Genomic DNA, 16902 nt, shown 5'->3' on the forward strand with positions numbered 1-16902 from the left:
AACAATACAAAAAATAAATATGTATTGCAAGAAAGATTATGTTGACAATAGAGGATCGCTTATGAGAATCGATTCTCTTGAAAAACTGTGTCTCGAGACCAGAAAGTTTTAATACTTACCAATTCTTCGTGAATCAATTCCAATAATTCTCTTATAAGCTATAATTATGAGCAATAATAATCATCAACATCACCAATATCGGGATAATAACTTTAATTTTTTTTTAATGTAAATATTTATTAAATGTATTTTATTTTAATAATTTTTCTTCTTTCTTTTTAAAAATCTTATATTTTTTCCTTATATTTTTTAACAATTTTCAGTAATTTTTAAAAATTTTTTTCAAATTTTATTTATGTTTTTATTATTAATTAAAAATTAATCTAAAAATAATAATTAACTTAAATTATATAAGTTAGAAGCTTATTGACATAGGGTGTTAAAAAACATTTTTTTTTCGTTCGTAATTTATTGCCGGTCCTTCAAACTTTTTTTAAAAAATAAATAAATAAAAAAATATATATATATATATATATATATATATATATATATATATATATATATATATATATATATATATATATATATATATATATATATATATATATCAGTCAAACCCCGCTATAGTGAACCTTCAAGGGACCGAAATTTTGGTTCACTATAACCGGGAGTTCACTATATCCGTTACGCAGGCAATTTAACTAATGGTTCCCAAACTCCTCCCTTTTATTACACATTATTTAAATAAATGACTGAAAAATATTATTTAGTAGCAAAAAATGCGTTATTTTTCATTACTCTTCGTCTTGCTTACAAAAAAAAAAAAAAAAAAAAAATAATTTAGTAATCTTTAGCTGATGAGCAATCCTGACAGAAAATTCATATTGATCCCACTGATACCTTACAGGTGCACTATCTGCTTGGTTTGTTTAGGGATGGGAAAGTGAGATAAAAGAAGCTTATCGCTAAATTCCCCTCAATAGATGGTTTTAAAAATCGGTATATGTATTTATTTTAAAGTAAAAATTTCAAAATTATTGCAAGAAAAATGAAGAAAAAAATCAGTTGAAGACAGAAAAAAGTTCATTATATCCAACTTCCTCACTTTTTTGGTTCACTATATCCACAAAAAATAACATTATACGTGTATGGCAAGGCACGGGACCTAACATTTCGTTCACTATATCCGGGAGTTCACTATAAACCGTGTTCACTATAGCGGGGTTTGACTGTATATATATATGGGGCAATCCATACAAAATTTACACCTATGATACAAAAATGATATAATTTTTTTTTTATTGTTCTTTATTGAAAATAAATCGACACGTATTTTTGCGTTTTTGTTGAAATTGCATATTTCTGACTATACGAATTTTTGAAAATTTCGCTTTTTTGAGCACACGACTTGGCAAGTTATTTTTTAACGTATTGCCATCCAACAACAAAAATATTTAAATACACTTTCTTGAAGTGATTTTTTACAAACTTTAAGAAAATCAACATTAAAATATAAAATTTTTTGTTTTTGACATAAAAAAAATTCATTTTTTGAAAAAAAACAACTTTTTTTTGCAATTTGGACATCTTTGATTCTTTTTATATTTCGACAGTGTGAAATATAATCAATAATGATATTAATTCCAAATTTTTGGTATGGTAAGACCCTTTGTTCGAAAGATATAAACAAAACAGTGACGGCGCGCACGCCGCGCTCTAGTTTAGTAGGTAGCGGATGAGTTTGAGAACAGTCGAGCCATATTCTACATACATACATACGGAGCCATATTCTACATTTATATTTTAATGTTGATTTTCTTAAAGTTTGAGAAAAATCACTTCAAGAAAGTGTATTTAAATATTTTTGTTGTTGGATGGCAATACGTTAAAAAATAACTTGCAAAGTCGTGTGCTCAAAAAAGCGAAATTTTCAAAAATTCGTATAGTCAAAAATATGCAATTTCAACAAAAACGCAAAAATACGTGTCGATTTATTTTCAATAAAGAACAATAAAAAAATAAATTATATCATTTTTGTATCATAGGTGTAAATTTTCTGTGGATTGCCCCATATATATAATTAAAATCATTGATAGCGCAAATATGCTTCTTTTTTTAAAAAATCGTTGTTTTGTTTATCAATAGACAATGTAAAACAAATTAGTGAATTCATAGATAAAATAGGGACCAGCTTTTAGTAAAAATGGCACCTAGAAATTTGAAATCCTAAGGAACTTAGTAATTTTCAAAAGTCTAGAGGAATCACTGAATATAGATTCGAGTTTAAAAAGCATTTGCAATTATCTAAACGGTCATTTTCCCTCCTTATTTTCTGACTCTAAACTAGTAACCGTGAAAAAAAAATATTTCGTAAGATCGAGCGTCACGCTTTGACGAATGAACCTAATTCACGAACATAAATCCCCCTTGTTAACGGTTTTAGATTACATGAGCGATAGTGGGCCGCTGACATATTATAGTCTCTCAAAAGAGAGAGAGTTATGGCCCAAATGCTATTTCAAGGTGAACAGTGTCACTCATTAATGCATTCTTAGAGTTCACATGTGTCACTTGACACTTAAAACATTTAGAAATATTTTACGAATCATTACATAAAAAAACAAGATTCGAATAACGTCACATTAATGAGATCATATTTTAAAGGTGAAATATACTGTTGCAATTTGACTTATTTATTAAGTTCATCCCTTTTTTCTTCTTTATTGTTTAAAGATATTTTTCAAAATTAGTTTGAAAATGTTTAAATTAAATAACAAAGAAAAATTTATTATTTTTTTTTGCCCAATTTTTGATACACAAACGATATTAATAATTGTGTGAATGGATCATCATGATGAAATGAAAAAAAACATTGAAATATAACTAAATGAAGAGAAAAAAAGCGTAAGCATTTAAAAATATTTTACGAATCAAAACATAAAAGAGATTTGAAAAACGAGATATTAGTAAGATCATATTTTAAAGGTGAAATATGCTGTTGCAATTTGATTGATTAATTAAATTCATTTTAAAAAAAAAAATTCTTAAACATTACTCGGAAATTTTTTTAATTAAATAACAAAGAAAAATTTATTATTGTTTTTGCCCAATTTTGATAGACAAACAATATTAATAATTGTGGGAGCAGATCAGCATAATGAAATGAAGGAAAAAAATCGAAATATAACTAAATGAAGAAAAAAAAAGCGTAAGCTTTTAAAAATTATTTTTCGAACCAATACATATAAAAGAGACTGGAAAAACGAGATATTAATGAGGTATTTCAAAGGTAATGTTGCCATAATATTATTTATAATGTTGCAATTTAATTGTTTTATCGAATTCTTTCCCTTCTTTTTTGTTTAAAAATACTTAAAAAGTATTTCGAAAATTTTTTAATTAAATAACAAGTTTTTTTTTTTTAAAAAAAAAAAAAGATTTTTTTGGAGCAATTTTCGTTAAAAAACAATCTTTCGAATTATGTGAGCAGGTCAAGATGATGAAATGCAAAAAAAAGAAAGGAAAATGCAATTGATTAGCCCAAAATCAAACGCAATTTAATCGGAAGAAATATAAGTGTTTAGCGAAGAAATATAAGTGATTAGCGAAGAAATATAAGCTTAATTAAATAAAAGGGAAATGAAACATAATTGAAAAAATATCTAAATGTATATAATTGAAAAGAAAAAAAATCTAAAAAGCAAAAAGAAATCTAAATCTTATTGAATGGAAAAAATAATAGGAATGATTAAAAAAATCTGAATATAATTGATCCATAAAAATTAAAAAAATCTTAACATAATTGAGTGATGAAAATATCTAAATGTAAATCTGAATGATGAAAAAATCGTTTTCTAGACCTCAAATTTTTCAGAATGATTTGAAACTGCGACTTCTTATAAAGCTTTCTGAGTCATTCCAGCTATATAAAGTCAAATAACATTTAAATGAAGCAGAATTCGTTTAATTTTAACATCATTGATGTGTTTATATGTCTTGATGGTAACTAATTGTTGTAATATCATATTTGTAAATGTCAATCCTTCCCTTTGTATAATTATATTTGTTAAAATTTATTTCTTCTCTTTGGTTCTAAGCTTCGCAATAATTGTTGTTACAGGGCAGGTCTACAAAAGTTAAAATTTATTCTCTTAGCGTATATGTACTAAAAAGAATTCTGTTTGCTTACACTTTCCACGTCCAAATATTATTATATATTAGTAATTATAAATATTTAGATCTATTGGTGAACAGAAGTAATTTTTCTAAGCAATCATTTGTTTAAAATAAAATTTATAGTGTTATAACATTTTATAGCTCAAACAAATTTGGTGAATTCGCATCCGTTATTTAATATTTTCGCTTATTGCATCATATTGTGCATGAAGCTGATCGTTAAAGTTCTAAATCTATTAACAGATCTCTTTGACTGTAATTTATAACAGTAATATTAATGTTACTTGAAATTGAAAGAACTGATGATGTTGAAATTGATAATGTTAATTGCAATTGAAAGAGAACTACAATAAGAGCTCAATCTAACTGGTGGCATATTTCGGTAAATTTACAGTCAAAATGATAAGATATTCATTAAGTATGTTTTTAATGAGTTGAAGACTAACCATTCTTTGACGAAAACATTTTTGCCCTTTAAATGAAAAAAAAAAAGAAGTTTAAAGGGAAGACATTTTTATTTAGTTCTAGCATCAATGATGCAGAAAATCGGGAAAATTTTAAAACATTATTCTTATAAAGTAATGTGTGGGCGTCCATCAGCTAAGTTATCTTCTTCCTCGTAGAAGAAAAAGAATGCTTTCCTGATTACTCACTATTAAATTCCCTTTCATCATTTCATTCTTCTTGCGTTTTGGAAAGTTTTTCAAACATTTCTGTCTTTCATTAAGTACTTAATTCAGTGTAATATACAAACGGTAGGAAAAAGCAGTCTACTCTCGCTTATAACGGCTGTATCGACAATTTCATCCGCTATTATGAAATGTCGTTGTAACGGACATTTAATGTAATATTAAAAATTGCTCGTATTTAAACATAAAAACATTATATTATAACCGTCGTTGAACAGCCGACTCAATTTTATGGGTTTACGACAACTAATGTTCAACTCAGTAGCCTTGTCATTTTGAACCCAATCCAGAAGACAAGGGAACTCCCGGATCCAGTATTGGGAGAAATTATGCCTTCTTGGAGGACTTTTTGATGGAGCTAACCAGGATTTGCGTTACATGGAGAGGAAGACCACGAATAACCTCCCACGGCTAGCCTGACGGCAAGGGAACTCTCACCCATGATCCGTCTACCACTAAAGATATTTTACAGAAATATGAATTGAATGAAGAAAAAAAATCGAAACTAAAATCTGAAAAATCTTTTCATAAAAATGATCTAATATCAAAATCCTAACTATTCTTTCAAAATTTATAACTATTTTGCGTGTTCGCAAAGTTATTTGTTTTAAAATATTTAAAGAGTGCTACTTTATATAAAACGGAATGCAGTTGAAGAAAGTAATCAAATAAAGTTTGTTTCATGTTCTAACGAGTTCAAAAGTGTGCTGAAAAATATTTAATCATTAAAACTCAAAGCTCGAATATATTTAACAGCACGAATTCTTAAATCACTACATTAAATTCAAACGAAATAAATATTTTTTTAATCATAAAAATCACGTTTTTCTTCTAAAATAATTTCTTCGAGATTTGAATGCCATCTTTGGGTGAAATTTTAACGAAACATAACGTCAACGTCAGACACATAACGTCAACAACACATAACGTCAGAAAATGTTGTTTAATTTTAAGGGCAAATCAATATAAGTTTCAAAAAAACAATTTCTGCTGTTAACTCCTTGACATGAATTAATATCCTTCCCACTAAAAATAAGTTAGTTGCGTGCCATTCTCAATAAAGAGAGATTTTATTCGCATTAGTGATCATCGTAATCTCCCCATTTTAAAATGTCTCAATTTTGAGAGGGAAGAAAGAAAAAAAAAAACGGCTAAAATGAAAGTGAATTTATGCAAGAAAAAATGTTATTGAGCAAATAATTTGTGGGAACCAAAACAGAGTTCAGGGTTAAAAAAAACATCAAACTTTTTTTGTAAACCTTTAATTAGCCTTGTCGTAAAAAATAGAGTCGCAGGGGTTGAGATCCGTGTCACTGCATTTTTCACTCATTATCAGCGAGTTGTAAAAATTTGAGCATTGGGCCGCAAATTTTATTATTATTGATCGAAAGGTTTATAGGTGAAGGTTTAATAAACATTTAAGCAAAGGTATTTCATGAATTTTACAGAAACATTCGAAACTTCATATTTTTCCTTCAGATTAATATAAAATCAATACTATTTAATCAACATTATTTCACGAATTTTCATGTGCAGTATACTCTCGATACATCGAAAATCTTATTATATCAAACAAATATGTCTCCCTATATCCACCTAATATTAATTTGAATTCTTATGTCGTAGAGTTTCTTCTCAAAATCTTTTTATATCGAATATTTTTCAAAATAGAAAATGAACTTTTTCATAAAAATCACAATGTAAATTTATTGTAAACTAATTATTTCCTATTTAAGACATAATAATTTTCATCTTACTCTTGAAACATCGAAAATCTTATTATATCAAACAAATATTTCACCCTATATCCACCTGATGCTAATTTGAATTCTTATGTCGTAGAGTTTCTTATCAAAATCTTATTATATATCGAATATTTTTCAAAATAGGAAATGAACTTTTTCATAAAAATCACAATGTAAATTTATTGTAAACTAATTATTTCCTACTTAAGACATAATAATTTTCGTCTTACTTTCGAAACATCGAAAATCTTATTATATCAAACAAATATTTCTCCCTATATCCACCTAATATTAATTTGAATTCTTATGTCGTAGAGTTTCTTCTCAAAATCTTTTTATATCGAATATTTTTCAAAATAGAAAATGAACTTTTTCATAAAAATCACAATGTAAATTTATTATAAACTAATTATTTCCTATTTAAGACATAATAATTTTCGTCTTACTTTCGAAACATCGAAAATCTTATTATATCAAACAAATATTTCTCCCTATATCCTCCTAATGTTAATTTGAATTCTCATGTCGTAGAGTTTCTTATCAAAATCTTGTTATATCGAATATTTTTCAGAATAGAAAATGAACTTTTTCATAAAAATCACAATGTAAATTTATTGTAAACTAATTATTTCCTATTTAAGACATAATAATTTTCCTCTTACTCTTGAAACATCGAAAACCTTATTATATCAAAAAAATATTTCTCCCCATATCCACATGATGCTAATTTGAATTCTTATGTCGTAGAGTTTCTTCTCCAAATCTTTTTATATCGAATATTTTTCTAAATAGAAAATGAACTTTTTCATAAAAATCACAATGTAAATTTATTGTAAACTAATTATTTCCTATTTAAGACATAATAATTTTCATCTTACTCTTGAAAAATCGAAAACCTTATTATATCAAACAAATATTTCTCCCCATATCCACATGATGCTAATTTGAATTCTCATGTCGTAGAGTTTCTTCTCAAAATCTTGTTATAACGAATATTTTTCAAAATAGAAAATGAATTTTTTTCCCCTAAAAATCACAATACAAATGTATTGTAAACTAATTATTTCCTATTTAATACATAATTATTTAATTTTAATTTTAAAAATAAAATTAGCATTGTTGTATTTAAAATTATAATTGTTGTGTGTAGACTTACAGTAAGCTATCATTACATGCATATGTATCAGTAGTTATTCTTATGTTTCTAGACTCTAGTTTTTAGAGTGCAATCTTAGAATATATATTCATATATTTTTACTTTTTAGAACATATTTTAGTTCTGAACTTGTCATCTCGATTTTTTTTTAACTTCCTTTCAACTTTGAGATATTGACAGTATAACCTTGTTTCTAATTTTATTATCAGCTGTTTTTCCAATTCAAACTGAATTTCAGAAAACAATAATAAAGCGACCTTATTTAAAGAAAAAACTTTATATGCAGTTCTTATTAAAAAAACAACAACATTTTATCCTTAGAATTAAACTGAATTTCAAGAGAATAATAAGATTTAGTAGTTCGAGACAAAAATTTGTTATCGTATTGTTTTTGCCTTTTACTCAGATTTAAATTGAATATCGGATAAAAAAATGTTCTTGTTTGAAAAAAAATATTTATTTAATTTTTAATCTGATTTAATATTTTAACTGCGTTTTCCAGTGGAATTTCTTGGAATAATTGTATTTGTAAATTGTGATTTCCACTCCCAGTTACTGAGATTTAAACGAAATTTCAGAAATAAATTAGCATTTAAGAAACGTTAGTCCAAGGACTTTCCCAGCAATTTTCAAGCCGTAATAAAATTATTTTCACAAAAGTGCGGATAACAAATATAAAGATTTTCAAGAACATTAATCAGTAAGTAGCTAAAATATGTATTGAAAAAAAATTTATTGAACTAATGACTACATTTCGGGATATATTATGAATCAGAATATATTTTTGAAATTATTAAAAATAAGACCTTTTTTTACTTTAAAACATTTATATTTCATTATATTAATCAAGAATATCGAAGAATCAAAAGATTTTACAACATTGGATCACTGTTAAAACATATTTTTATTTGCGTATTCAAAATACATATGCGAAAATTGTTTACAAATACAAAGCTAGAAATGCAATCAACAATTTACTAATTAACAATATATGTTTAAGGGTTATTTATTTCAACATTGTAAATGTTCTAATACAAATAAAAATGAGAACAAAACACTTACTTGATCGCTTCGGCTCAGCGATAACTAAATGAAATCCCAGGAAGCTGAATAATTTGAAGGGAAAAAAAATCAGTCTTTACTTTTCTTCTTTCATAACGCAAGCTTTGATTGCAGTCAAAAGAACAGTCTTCATCCTTAAAATGATCAAAAACATCGATATTTAACAATTTATATTTCAAACTTGTATTCTTTCTATACAGGCCAATATTTTCATTTCTCGAATACGTACAAAATCGTATTCGATAGTTATCGTTATGTATAATATTCACAATATTACACACAATTTATTTACACTCTTTCTAATATATCATCGATATTGATTGCGATAATATCGTATTCGGTAATTATAGTTACTAAAAATAATCCTGATAGTAGTAGTAGTAGTAGTAGTTCATTTACGTCGCACTAGAGCTGCACAATGGGATATTGGCGACGGTCTGGGAAACATCCCTGAGGATGATCCGAAGACATGCCATCACAATTTTGATCCTCTGCGGAGGGGATGGCACCTCCGCTTCGGTAGACCAACGACCTGCACGCGAAGTCGAGCACTTTACGGTAGCACAGTTTAACGAGGACCAATACCGCACACCCTCGGTCCCTACGCAGACTGATCCAAGTGGGTCACCCACCCGTACACTGACCGCAGCCAGTGATGCTTGACTTCGGTGATCTGCTGAGAACCGTGTCTTAACGATCAGTCCACTGCGGGACAAAATAATCCTGATAGTATCATATTAGATATGCATTATTATTGTTAGTGATCGCCATATTTTTTATCGCATTTGAAAAACCTGGTAACCGTTTTCCTGCATAAACCAGAATTTGGCGTTGCTCCTACGTGTTGGCGAACATTTTTTTATGATCCCTATAATCAATTTGGGTCCACAGTAGACTGATCGTTAAGACACGGTTCCCAGCAGATCACCGAAGTCAAGCGTCACTGGCTGTGCTCAGTGTGCGGGTGGGTGACCACTTAGATCAGTCTGCGTAGGGATCGAGGTGTGTGCGGTATGGGTCCTCGTTAACTTGTTCTACCGTAAAGTGCTCGACTTCGCGTGCAGGTCGTCGGGCTACCGAAGCGGGGGTGCCACCCCCTCTGCAGAGGATCAAAATTGTGATGGCATGTCTTCGGCTCATCCTCAGGGATGTTTTCTAGACCGTCGACGTAGGAACCTCGACGACCTCTAGTGCGACGTAAATGAACTACAACAACTATATTTGTTCATGACAAAAAAAAAAATGCTTTTTTTTTTTTGGAAATATTATTACTGAGACAGTGGTTGTAAACTTCAAAACCCAGCTCGCCCTTACTTAAAACATTCGCAAAAATGTTACTTTCGGCTCAGAACTACAGTTTACCAACCACTGATCTCGTTAAACTGAGATATCTTAATCTAAATGTTAATATTCTAGCTACATAAGCTATAACTTAGTTCAGTAAGTTAAAAATAATTGAAACCAAGAATAGTATACTGTTGCAGATTTTTTTTTCTTCCTTTTAGCTCATAAATTTCAAACTAAAAAAAGCTTCAAGTACAATGCCCTGAATAAATTTTTTATCAAAGCATCGAAACATAGTGGTTTGAGGGGCTCAAATATGTTAACTAATGAAAGTTACAACATAAAAACCTTGGATCAGAAAGGTGTTCTAGGTTCGAATCCCGGGCTAACAATGGATGTTCTTTCATTCTCTGTACTATTGTTCGTTCGCCAGGAGTTGGACAAAGAGTTCATTTCAGTGCGGGAGTAAGAGGAGAAACGTCTCTTCTCTTGAATTTGACACAACTCTTAATGCGCGCTTAACGCCAAACAGTGAATTATTTTTCAATCTCTCACTTCGCTTTATCATCTGCCATTATACCTTTCGTTACTCTAGCTACTTAAATAAGTAAGATTCGAGTGAAATCGGTCCAATAATTCCTGTGAAGTCGAATTTTAAATAGACGATTGTTTTAGCATTCGATTTTTCAGAAACCATTCAGTTTACTTAAGAGAATTAAAGGTTTTTAGATGAACTAATTTTATAATTGTGCGCAAAAATTTTTCATTTCGCTCCTAAAGTTCCCGAGTTAAAGTGAAAAGCGCAGAAAGTAAAATTGACATTAATAGGTCCAAACTTTGGTCCGCTCTCCTGGCCAAACTATTTTGGTCATATTTCTCATATTGCAGCAACCCCCCTATATTTTGCGGGTCAGAAATCCAAGTCCGTAGGAAACAAAAGTTTGTTTATTCAGATAAAGTGCGTTTTTGAAATTAAGGTTGAAGATCCGATTATTAGATCAAAAGTTATTCAGAGTTTTTATTTCTTTCTCATTTACAATCCTTTTAGCGTTGCAATTATTTCACTGTAGAAATCGTTTCTCACGGGACCGACGAATGTAGGGGTCAACATAAAACATTGACTTGAAAATGTGTGAAAAGTAATAAAGAACGAGGTTCGTACGCCCCTGGAGAAAAAAAAAATTGTTATAAGGAAACAGAAAATTTCTTAATTTTAGCTTTCACTATTGAAATAAAATTTCAGGTCTGCTTTCTTCGGATCAATATATTTACTTTCCATATTGTAAATATATATACTATCTATAAATTTATTATATAGAAAATAAAATATTCTGGTAGCTGCAAATATCATAAAATAAAAAATTTAAAAAAATTATAATAAACAAAAATTGTAAATTTACAATAAGTATAAAAAAATTTCTTGAAGCGATTACACATCATAATTTCTCCAACTAATGCATAAGAGCCGTGATTGCTCAGAGAATAGAGCGTTCGTCTTCCATGGAGGTGATCGTGTTCGAATTCCAGCAATGGCTGGCCGAAACGAACTCCGCATCCGGCTTTCACCGACCACAGAGCTAACGCAAAATATATTCAGTGTAGACGGATCAAGAATTAATATCCCCTTGCCCTCATGGTGATCCTACCCCTTAATTAGAGCGTCTGAGGTTTTCGTGGTTTTCCTCTACATGTAACCCAAATGCGGGTGCTAAGTGCATTAAAAAGTCCTCCACGAAGCCCAATTTTTCCCAATACTTGATACAAGAGTTCCTTTGTCTTCTGGATTGGGTTCAAAATTACAAGGATGCGGAGTTGAACCCCCCCCCCCCAAAAAAAAAATTTGAGTCGGCTTTTCAACGACGGTTATAAAATTTTTAAAAAAACTGAAGCATAAATATCAAACGGGATCGGTCCCGCTGTGGATTGATCGTTAACATACGGTTCCCAGCACATCACCAATGTCAAGCATCACTGGCTGCGTTCAGTGTGCGGGAGGGTGACCACTTGAATTAGTCTGCGTAGGGACCGAGGGTTTGCGGTATGGGTCCTCGTTAAACTGTTCCACCGAAAAGTGCTCGACTTCGCGTGCAGGTCGTTGGGCTACCGAAGAGGGGGTGCCATCCCCTCTGCAGAGGATCAAAATTGTGATGGCATATCTTCGGATCATCCTCGGAGATGTTTCCCAGACCGTCGCCAATAGCCCATTGTGCAGCTCTAGTGCCTAGAAATTTGCCTTCGTGGAAGACTTTTTTGATGGAGCTAACCCTCATTTGCGTTACATGGATAGGAAGACCACGAGAACCTCTCACGGTTAGCCTGACGACAGAGGGACTCTAACCTATGATCCATCTACCACTGAGGATATTTCACGTCAGCACTGTGGTCGATGAAAGCTGGGTGCGGATTCGTTTCGACCAGCCATAACCGGGATTCGAACCCGGTTCACCTCATTGGAAGGCGAGCGCTCTATCCCCTGAGCCATCGCGGCTCAAGAACGAAGGAATTAGACAATCTCGCCTTTTTAGAGGCCGGGATAGCCTGTCTGATAGGGCACTGGTCCCACACTTCCCGTGCAGTTAATGGTGACTGATGTAAGTTAAATCTGTCCAGTCACAAAGTCCTCCATGCTCCCATAACAAATCAGTCCTCTGGGGTGATCCAGGGTTTTTCTTGTCTTCTGGATTGGGTTCAAAATAACAAGACTACGGAGTTGAACATTAGTAGTCGTAAGCCTAAAATTGGGTCTTCTGTTCAACGACGGATATGAAATAAAATAAAATCTCGCCTTTTTAAAGGAAAGTGCAACAGTTGGATTTTACTGGGAATAAATTCTTGTATTGTTTAGTGGTGTTATAATTCAGTTGTTTCTGGGTTTGCAGTGAATGGTATAAATTTTTTTTTAAATAAAAAAACAACTTTTGAAGCAATTAAAAATAAATATTGCCTTAGTACTTTTTTTTATCATTGATATGAAGCGTTTTAAATATAAAAATCCTATCTAAATATAAATTATTAATGAACAATTTGTGTTGAATTAATTTGATTAGACAGCTGCTTTCATCCAAAAATGAAAAAATAATGAATTTATAATATGTTGGTAAAAACCAGTTGGAACTGGTTTCATGCAGACTGAACATTGTTTTCGGAATAAATTACACAAACGGATTTTTTTTTCTTCATTTTTATGATCAATGTACTGCTGACTTGTGGCTGTAAAGAGAGGAAAATGTAAACAGAATCGAAGACATTTGGAATATATCCAGAGTTTATACGCACGTTCGAATACTTTTTTTTTACCCTTGATCTTAATTCATTAAATAAAAAATTAAGCAAGCCGCCTTAACTCTTTATTTATTCTATTTGTACTTCCCTCATATCCATAGTCACTTAGACTGATTAACGTCCGTTTTAAGCCTTCAGGATGATCTGAATACCAAATAGCCGCCTTGAACGATGCTGCTGATCGGCCTTCCTTTTATAATCTCGTCTTGGAATATGCCCCCTTCTGGTTATACGTCTTCTCAAGAACACGTGATAAAGACGTGGTTTACAGCATTTTGTTCTTTATTTATCGATTATAAAATCTCAAGCGATGTCTCAATTAAATTTGGGAGTTATTTAAACAAACAGAAATTACATAACAGGATAATTTAAAATCGCTTTCGATTAAAAAATAAATAAATAATTACTGTGATTAGAAAATCGTTTGCGAATTAAAAAAAAATATTTATTGTGATTAAAAAATCGTTTGCTGAGAGAAATTATTTTCCTATAGTGTTAATGTTATTGTGTAGACAAATTCCTTATTTTTAAAAACGAGAGTAATTTCTTAAAAAAATTAATTTAAAACCGTTACCTTTCCGAGAAACAATATTTTCCTGATAATGGCTGCCCTTCCATATTTTGGGGATCAAAAACTACAAGGTATGGGGGAAAAAAAGGTATGGCAATTCAGAGTAAGTACGTTTTATGTGTTTGATTTCGTAACTTTAAATGCCGCCTAAAACTAATTTGTTAGTCTATTTATCGTTGGGTCCTCAAACCATTAAAATTAAATCTTAATAAGTACATATCCACCATTATTATATCAAGAAATGCTCGCTACTTTTCTATTATGCGCATTAAAAAACAACATTAAAGGGGAAGGTGGATGAAATATAAAAATAATTATGGCAAAATCCTTTGTTAACTGGAGTTTAAAGATGAATTCTATGGGTCCACAAGATAGCCCACCTAAAAAAAGAGCCTCAAAACTACTTTAGGATTAAATTAAGGTTTAAAACATGAGAAAAAGTGCAACAGTTGGTGGAGACTTGGTAGTCGAGATTCCAATCAAGGAAACTGGGTGAGCTCTCATACCCGACCCAGTTCTTTATAAAGGCAGCTGGGTGCTTAAATTACTGGGTACAATCATTAAGATAGTATATGCAATACTGTCTGTATAAATAGTTGACTCTTTAATTCGAATTCAAGAGATACTGCAAAAACGTCAGAATTATCACAATAAGTACACCTTATTACAAGTACTGCTGTCCATACCTGAATTATTAATGCAACGATTTTTATTTTAGGTCCATTGGCCGGTTTTCTAACTCACTACTTCAGTATCCGGAGTATTTTAGTGAGCGGTGTCTTAGTATCCGCTGTAGCGATTGCTGCCTGCTTCTTCACTCCGTCCCTCATGTTCCTCATCATCTTCTTTGGACTCTTCAGGGGTGAGTTGTTGTTGTTTTTTTACTTCGAATCCGCCCCATTTCCCAAAAGAACAAACAAATGCTTTATTTTTTCGAAAGTCTGTATGGATAGCTAACCATTGAAGGACTGATCGTAAAGACACGTTTCCCAGCTCAACACTGAAGTCAAGCATCACTGGCTGATGTCAGACCACTTTGACCAGCCTGCGTAAGGACCGAGGGTGCAAGGTGTAGGTCCTCATTAAACTATTTTACAGTAAAGTGCAGGTCGTCTGGCTACCAATGCAGGGGAGCCATCCCCTCTGCAGAGGATTGAAATTGCGATGGCATGTTTTTGGATCATCCTCAAGGATGTTTCCCAGACCGTCACCAATAGCCAAATTGTACAGCTCTTGTACGTAAATAAAGTACCTACCATAAGAAACACCATATCCACACCCATTTTACAGCAGGGTTTTCTCTTCTGACATAATCAAAAGATAAATGGTGATAAATTAAATGTTTTTTAGGAATCGAAGAAACATTATTTACATTAAAGTCATTATAATCTACATACAGAGTGTTCTAAATTAGACCTATGATATTTCATATTTATATAACTGAAAAATAAGTCTCAAAGAAACAAGGTCTGTCCTCTCATAGAGTATCTGGTTTTAGTTCAAATATATTTCAATAGACAGCGCAGCTTCTAAATAAAAGAAATATTCTTCGGAATGAAAATCATGTTTAATCAGCCTTAAAGCAAGCAAAAGAATAACTAACTCACTGTCATAAACTCTTATTTAACTCAACAAATGCATCAAACCGGAAAGAAACTTCAGTCTTGAAGAGGAAATATTTATGGCCAACACATAAATTCGCTCTTATTTTTATCTATATCGTTATTTAGTTATAAATGCTCGAAAACAGTCAGTATAACTAAGGAGAACATTATAGTTCATGTTACGTCAAAAATAGTTTATCCCTGAAATTCCTTTGCTAGAGAATTAAAAAAAATCAAGAATAAATAAGTTAATAATATCTATGATTACACAAAAAATTAAAATTTAATTGAACAATAAATTTAATTCTCTTCTTCTCTCTTTTTTTTAAAAAAAAAATATCAGCATGGAGTTCAATGAACTTTAAAGTCGAAAGAATTACCTGAATTTAAATACAAAAAGTCTAATTAATTTTTTTTTTTAGTTTATTCCAGATTTGGGTAAAAACTTAATCGATTGCAGTTATCAAGTACTCGTTATAATGATTACAAGTCATATTTTTGATCACATCTGTAATCGGAATTACAACAATGTATAACAGTAATCAATAACAGTAGACAATAACTTAAAGTCTTGATTACAATTCACCATAATTTTGATTTCAACAGTCGTGATTATACATAATTGTGATTCCAAGTAATCAGAACAAAAAAGGATTACGGGTAATCATAAATCATAACTACAAATAAACAAAATTTATGATAATCTTTAACCATGTGATAACGTACGTACGTACGTAAATACAATTTGCATACATATGCAATATTTGCATGTATGTATGTATATGTAGCATGCGTATGTACATATATATACTATGGGCCCAAATAAGGTTCGTACGTATGTACATAATGTTTGCATGTGCGTATACGTGTTCAATATATGTATGAATCTACGAATGTAAATAAAATGTAGGTATGTATACGTACATAATTTTGTATATACGTACATAATTTTGCATATACGTAAGTATGAGTGTATGCTAAAGGAATGTTTTGTATGTGCGTATGCATAGACAATATATGTATGTACGCTTGCGCAGATAATATATATATATATGTATCCAGCGATGACTGGGCGATACGAATCCCGCATCTTCCTTGCACTAACCACAGTGCTGACGTAAAATGTCCTCAGTGGTAGACGGATCATGGGTTAGAGTCCCTTGCCTTCAAACTATCGGTGGAAGGTTTAACCGAAAAATAAAGCCGGAGTTGATGTAAGTTAATTGAAAATAAACGAAACGTAAGATTTGTTTTAAAAAAGTTGATAATTGTTTCAGTTGGTAGATCACAATATGACATAAACGCTATGGTTGATCAGAAGCTTTCAAAGTTT

General features: G+C 30.9%; 1 protein-coding gene across 1 annotated transcript in view; it reads left to right on the forward strand.

The window, feature by feature from the left end:
- Positions 1-16902, forward strand: part of LOC107444125 (monocarboxylate transporter 9) — a 55031-nt gene that overhangs the window by 24263 nt on the left and 13866 nt on the right. The window contains exon 2 of the mRNA XM_043051941.3: positions 14684-14827. Coding sequence (XP_042907875.1) covers positions 14684-14827 — 144 coding nt within the window. The remainder of the gene's footprint in view (positions 1-14683; positions 14828-16902) is intronic.

This window comes from Parasteatoda tepidariorum, chromosome 2, assembly GCF_982258835.1.
Source record: "Parasteatoda tepidariorum strain Cologne lab strain chromosome 2, Ptep-v5.0, whole genome shotgun sequence".
In the NCBI taxonomy this organism is placed as follows: Eukaryota; Metazoa; Arthropoda; class Arachnida; order Araneae; family Theridiidae; genus Parasteatoda; species Parasteatoda tepidariorum.